This window comes from Papio anubis, chromosome 18 (genome assembly GCF_008728515.1).
Source record: "Papio anubis isolate 15944 chromosome 18, Panubis1.0, whole genome shotgun sequence".
Lineage (NCBI taxonomy): Eukaryota > Metazoa > Chordata > Mammalia > Primates > Cercopithecidae > Papio > Papio anubis.
The window spans coordinates 32,338,950-32,345,383 of NC_044993.1; the positions used below are offsets into that span (position 1 = coordinate 32,338,950).

General features: G+C 46.2%; 1 protein-coding gene across 1 annotated transcript in view; it reads right to left on the minus strand.

The window, feature by feature from the left end:
• Window positions 1–6,311, minus strand: part of POLR2C (RNA polymerase II subunit C) — a 12,026-nt gene extending 5,715 nt beyond the window's left edge. Inside the window, exons 1-4 of the mRNA XM_003916941.5 lie at window positions 4,880–6,311; window positions 4,621–4,670; window positions 1,698–1,766; window positions 1,499–1,551 (exon numbers count right to left, since the gene is read on the minus strand). Of these exons, the coding sequence (XP_003916990.1) occupies window positions 1,499–1,551; window positions 1,698–1,766; window positions 4,621–4,670; window positions 4,880–4,965 (258 nt within the window). The 5' untranslated portion in view covers window positions 4,966–6,311. The remainder of the gene's footprint in view (window positions 1–1,498; window positions 1,552–1,697; window positions 1,767–4,620; window positions 4,671–4,879) is intronic.
• Window positions 6,312–6,434: the final 123 nt, after the last annotated feature.

Below are 6,434 nucleotides of genomic sequence, written 5' to 3' on the forward strand. Positions count from 1 at the left end.
ATAAAACTATATAAAAAAGGAGATTTTTTTGAAGCTTTGTAATTACATTGAAATATACTGGTTTCCTTGAAAACAATTTTTTGAAAAGTGAATAATGATGTAATACAGCTTTCAAATTACTTTATGCTGTTACTTTATTTCTATTGTATTCACATGTGAACATATGTGATCAATTGTCACTGCATCAGAGATATTAGAGATTCTTTATTGGACATTCTTTATGACCTTTTTTATAAAAGAGTAAGGACATTAAAATGTAAGATGCATGATGAAAATATAAGTGGAGAGGCTCATTGTAGTTAACCTGAATTAAGCAATGTTTAAGGTAGGTGTTCAGAGTAATACTTTTCTACATTATACTGAGAGAAAGAAATTATAAATTATAGTTAATCAATTATTGTATTATTTTACTAATTTTACTGTTATGTAATAAAATGTAATATATTTTAAAATTGTTAGATTATGTGTGAACTTAATTTATATTTTATTTATTTATTTATTTAACTTTTCTCTTGAGACGGAGTCTTGCTCTGTCACCCAGGCTGGAGTGCAGTGGTGCGATCTCAGCTCACTGCAAGCTCTGCCTCCTGGGTTCACGCCATTCTCCTGCCTCAGCTTCCCAAGTAACTGGGACTACAGGCACGCGCCACCACACTCGGCTAATTTTTTGTATACTTAGTAGAGATGGGGTTTCACTGTGTTAGCCAGGATGGTCTTGATCTCCTGACCTTGTGATCCACCCGCCTTGGCCTCCCACAGTGCTGGGATTACAGGCGTGAGCCACCGCATGCAGCCGAATATTTCTTTTAAAAAAATACATATTTATAAGATATATCATAGCCATCACAAAAATGACATGGCCCTTGAGAATATTAGAAAATGGACTGATTCTGGATCACCCAAAGCCATCAAGAGGGAGTAGTCTTAAGCTGCTATGTAATGCAGCCTAGTAAAAGGATGAAGGTAACCTACTACTATCCCACTCTCTCCAAACTCTGAAGGCCTGTTAACATGCCATCAGGGAGCAAACACGACCAGGAGGAAGGGGGTAAGAGTGTGGCCATGTTTAAGCAGCATCACTTGCGAGTGAGGGGACAGCATGAATCTGCAGACACCAGGACTAGTTCCCCAGAAGCTGCTCTTATGAGACAGCTCCCATTCCCTCTGCTCCTTGCCTACCCCAACCTTCTGTTGACTCCTGTAGCATCCTAAGGCCCCTGCTACTGGGAAGAGATGCTTTGGAAGGAAGAACCTCCACTGTAAACAGGCAATCTGGTGGAGCTGGCTAACAACATTTCCTTATGTTCTGCATGCTAATCAATCTGAAGCCCCATCAGAACCAAGGATCAAGGCCTGCCCAGGCTCTGGACAACATCTCCACATTGTTGTTCCAGACCTACAATACTACTCAAGCTGGATGCCAAATGTCAGGAAAAATCCCTTTGAGACCCAAGGCCTCCCCACCAAACCTCACATTCCACCCAATCACACAGCATACCCGGGAGTACTGCAGCTTGTCCACAATGTCATCACTAATGAGGGGAATTAATCCTGTAAAAAACAGAAAAGCACTTTAAAGAAAACCAAACAGCCAAGCCAAAATGAGAACCCAGAAGCCTCCTGGGGGTGAGGCTGGAAGGAAGCCCCCTCCTGACACTAGGCACAGTACCCTCCCTTCGAATAAAAGGAGTACTCACCAAGCCTGTGAGCGATGAACTCATCATGAAGGACTGAGGAATTGGCATCAATCTGAACCCAGTCAATGGCTACAAAATGAAAGAAGCAGACATGGAGTTTAGCCATCAAATTTACCTAGAGACTTAATGCAGTGGTTCTCAAGATTTAAGAATCACCTGACACTAAACTGCAGAGGCTGGGCTGATTCCACAGCACTAGAGTGGGGCCCAGGAACTTGCATTTTAATAAGACCCACACACACCGCACACCTCACCTCCCTGCCCAGGTGAATTTAACGCAGGGGGCTCCCTGCTTCACAGAAAACACTGACTCAGAGAATATCATGGGAGTGGAAACATGTTTATTTGAGCTGAGTATTTCCATGAGAAGCACTTAAATCTGCTACCTGTGCCACCACCAAATCCAAGAACATGAACTATTTGAGCACTTCAAAGTCAGGGAAAACCTCACAGAAGTAACACAGACTTATGGGCCATACCTCATTTTAGGATATAATGACTGGACTGCCCAACTTAGCACTTTTTAAACATTCAACCAACAGACGTTTACTGAATTCCTTTAAGGCGCAAAGCATACTAAATATAGAACCCAATCCCTAGCAGCAATGAGCAGGTAGGAGGGTAAAGACGGTATTATCTATCACACACGCTTGACTTAAACACATATTTATTCATTCATAAACATTTGCATGGAACCAACTAAATCCAGGAATCAAATGGCATTGGAGCCCAACTGCCAAATGAGGGACACAGACACTAGGAACAGAGGTCGGAAGAGGACCTCCACATGCTAGGCCTCCACCTACTCTGTCCTGCTATGCTTCCCATTGCTTCCCCAGTCCAAGCCAACTAAGAGAACCCTGACCCAAGCTTTTCTGCCTCTTTAATCCCCCGGCCCCTTCCTCCAGCACACCCTTCCCCTCCTCACTGTACAGGTTAAGATCCTCTGTGCCTCCTAAAAACTAAGCCTTGCCTGCCCTCTATGCTACAGGTGTGGCACTCCCTCTCTTTCACCTCCTCTCTCACAAAACTCTCTTCAGACTTCCCTGAAGACACTTGTCATAGTGTGCCTTGTGTCACATTTGTGTATGTTATGTCTATACCCCAAGCTTCAGAAATTCCTTCAAGCAGGTGCTGGGATGTCTTTGTATTCCTAGCTTGGGTGCTCAACATTATTTGTAGAACTGAATTTGTGGGGAAAGAGGCATTTAGACTCAGAATGGCAGGGCTGCATCATGAAGTACAACTCCCTCACCTGCCTCTTGATGAAACTGAGGTCCAGAGACATGAAGTGATTAGTCAGGGGGAGGTCCAGCACTCCAAGCTGAATTGAAGAAGTGACTGGGGGGCTGGGGGTGGTAGTGGATAAACTACAATGTTCTCTTGCCTAATCATTTGGCTTGCTTATTTCCTTAAAAGTCTAAATATTTGATGCCACAGCTATGACTTATATTTCTTTTGCCTAACCCAAACTCTCTGGACCTGACTCTCGGAAATGCTTGAAGTATTTCATACAAGTATAATCAATGCATTAAGCACCTGGAGCAAAGTGGCTGGAACCAGATCAGAAATTGATCTTCCCTCCTCTAAGAGCCAACTGCACCACAGCTATGCTTCTCCTGAACTACTGATCAGTCTACCTTGCTTTAGTGTTGTCTGTGGATTCATCTCTCCCCCTGCAACCTCACTGTGGACTCCACGAGGGCAAAAACCGTGTTCTCTACAGCTTTGCATTCCCAGAGCTTACCACCATGCCTGCCACTTACATGCTCCATAAATGCTGCTGAAGGAATAGATTAATAAAAAAACCATTTACCAGCACTGAGCACTCACTAAACATAAAGCACTTATATGGATTACCTCACTTAATCCTTAACATTACCCTGATAAAGATCATTAGTGGCTGAATGTTACAGATGAGGAAACTGCAGCACGCAGAAGTTTAATAACTTGCCCAAGTTTCTCAAAAATAGTAACTCATGCAACCATAAAAAAGAACGAAATCATGTCCTCTGCAGCAACATGGACGCGGCTGGAAGCCACTACCCTCTTTTTTATTTTCTTTTGTTTGAGAAGGAGTCTCAACTCTGTTGCCCACGCTAGAGCATAAGAGGCATGATCTCAGCTCAATGCAACCTCCACCTTCCGGGTTCAATCAATTCTGCCTCAGCCTCCCCAGTAGCTGGGATTACAGGTGTGCACCACCACACCTGGCTAATTTTTGTATTTTTAGTAGAGACGAGGTTTCCCATGTTGGCCAGGCTGGTCTCGAACTCCTGGCCTCAGGTGTTCCTCAGCCTCGGCCTCCCAAAGTGCTGGGATTACAGGCGTGAGCCTGGCCTGGAAGCCATTATCCTAAGAGAATTAACACAGGAACAGAAAACCAAACACCGTATGGGAGTTAAAACTGGGCACGCATGGACATAAAGATGACAATATAGACACACTGGTGACTACTAGAGCAGGGAGGGAGGCAGTGGGGCTAGGAGTAAAAAACTACCTATTGGGTACTACGCTCACTACCTGGGTGAAAGGATCATTCATATCCCAAACTTCAGCATCACGCACTATACCCAGGCAACAACCCTGCACCAATGTACCCCCCTGAATCCAAAATAAAAGTTGAAAAACTTTTGTGACAATAGTAGTGAGAACAGTATTTGAACCCAAGTCTGCACACTGTTAAACCCATGCTTCTCAGCAATGCATACGCAGGACAACGGTGGACCTAAGTGGTCCGTGGGTGCCAGGGAGGCGGCCACTGGGCCAAGGGCACAGGGTATGGTCAAGTCTCCAGCAATGCACTTTTCTCAGCACTACCACCCTCAGCCCGAACCAAGGACTGGAAGGAGCCCCAGGGAGTGTGGGTGGAGAGCGGGGCAGGACCCCGTGGGCCCGGGAACGAGGAAGGGGGGTCGCTTACCTATTATGGGCACCTCAGCGATGAAGACCCTCCGAATCGAATTGGCCACCCTGAAAGACGAAAAGCCAAGAGGCGTGAAGGCGCTGCAGCCTCGACAGGCTGGGTCCGCGCCGCAGGCTCCCAAAGCTAAAGCCCTGGCGCAGGAGGGCAGCTCTGGAAGGACATCACCCCCACTCCACCCCCGCTCCCTACCCCCGGGGCACCGGCTTGGGCCTCCCGGCGCCCCAGAGCCGCCAGCCTCTTCCCTCGGCAGCCTTACGCCAGGTCGGTGTTCTCGATGATAAACTTCACATTCTCGTCAGTGAGCTCAGTGATCCGCACGGTGGGCTGGTTGGCGTACGGCATCGCTCCCTGTGGCCGCCAGCCTCCGCGTCAGCTCCGCGGTGACTGCGCCTGCGCCACCGCCGACACCGGAAGTCAGTCAGCGTGGCCTCCGCAAAGACTGCTCACAGCGCCGCCTGCTGCTCGGAGGCCGGAACCGCCGAGCGTCTTCTACTGCCTCCTGCTTTAAAATGTACCGGATTCAGCTATCTCGGAGGGTAGTTTGGCAAAACACGCGTACGTCCTTGACTTAACAGTAACATTTCTAAGAATTCATACTGCAGAAACACTTGCAGTTGTAAACAAAGATACGAGTGCAGGGACATTCATGGTAGTACTGTTTGTACTGTCCATTGATAAGAGACCTGGTGAAGTATACACACATAGAATACCATGAAGCCCTTAAAAAGAACTTGTACATCTACAGAAAAACAAAAGTCTATTTTAATATGAATGCATATTTTAGCAAAGTATACCTGAATTATAAGTAAATACCCTTTCCCTTGCAGTCTCAAGTATGGACCATGCACTTCTGAAAACTTCAGGAAAAGATACAATGTTCTTTAACCTAATGCTTCCTCTGCACTCTGTGTAGCTGCGGTGGGTGAGTGGGAGCTCTTTGTCTCTGCATCCCCAGTGCCTGGCAGTGGGTACCATGTGGGGTGCATGCTCAACCAAGAACTACTGAAGTCCCCTAAACAGACTGGAGAGAGTCTCAAACTCTCAATGGGCCTCAAACAAAGTGGCAGCTGCTCCAACAGACAAAAGCTCTAAAATAGAACTTGACAGGAGCTACATTTAAGAGGTGGGAGAAGAGTAACCAGATAAAGAGTTTGCCTTTGCAAAGACTGACACCTCTTCCTGAGACAGAGGGTGGGCACTGATGGAACCCTGCTCGATAGCTTGTGTCATCTCTGTAAATTAAGAATTATGGTTGTCTGCTGAGTGTGAGATGGATGCTATGAAGGAAAAAGGAGAATGCAATGAAAACTGGAACAGCTACTGCAAAAACTTCACAGGATGTCAAAAGATACAAGGAATGAAGAGAGGTACAAAAAAGATCCAGTGGAAGACCCACAAGAGATCTGAAATTCAATTAGTTGCTGACTTCCCCCAATAATATTTAGCTGACTTAGGCAGAAGAGAGCAAAGCAGAAAACAGAGCTAACCAGACATGCAAAGGGAACCCAGCCAGTGTACAGGCTGAGAAAATTACTGGGGCTAAAGAATGTACCACTGAAATCGTCAGACAAGGGCAGCCAAGAGAGCTAATGGTCTGTGGGAAGGCTTCTGTTACCCCTATTTTACTGATGGGAAGACTTGAGCCCAGAAACGCAGAGGTACCATAATTACTACTATGTACTAGGCAGTGGCAGCGCCAGAACACAGGTCTCCTGGCTGCCAGCCTCAAGCCTCTTCCATAACACCTCTGTCTCCCTCTGGGGTCTTGGATACCTATCATGGTTGATAAGCAAACTAACTACACAATAGGA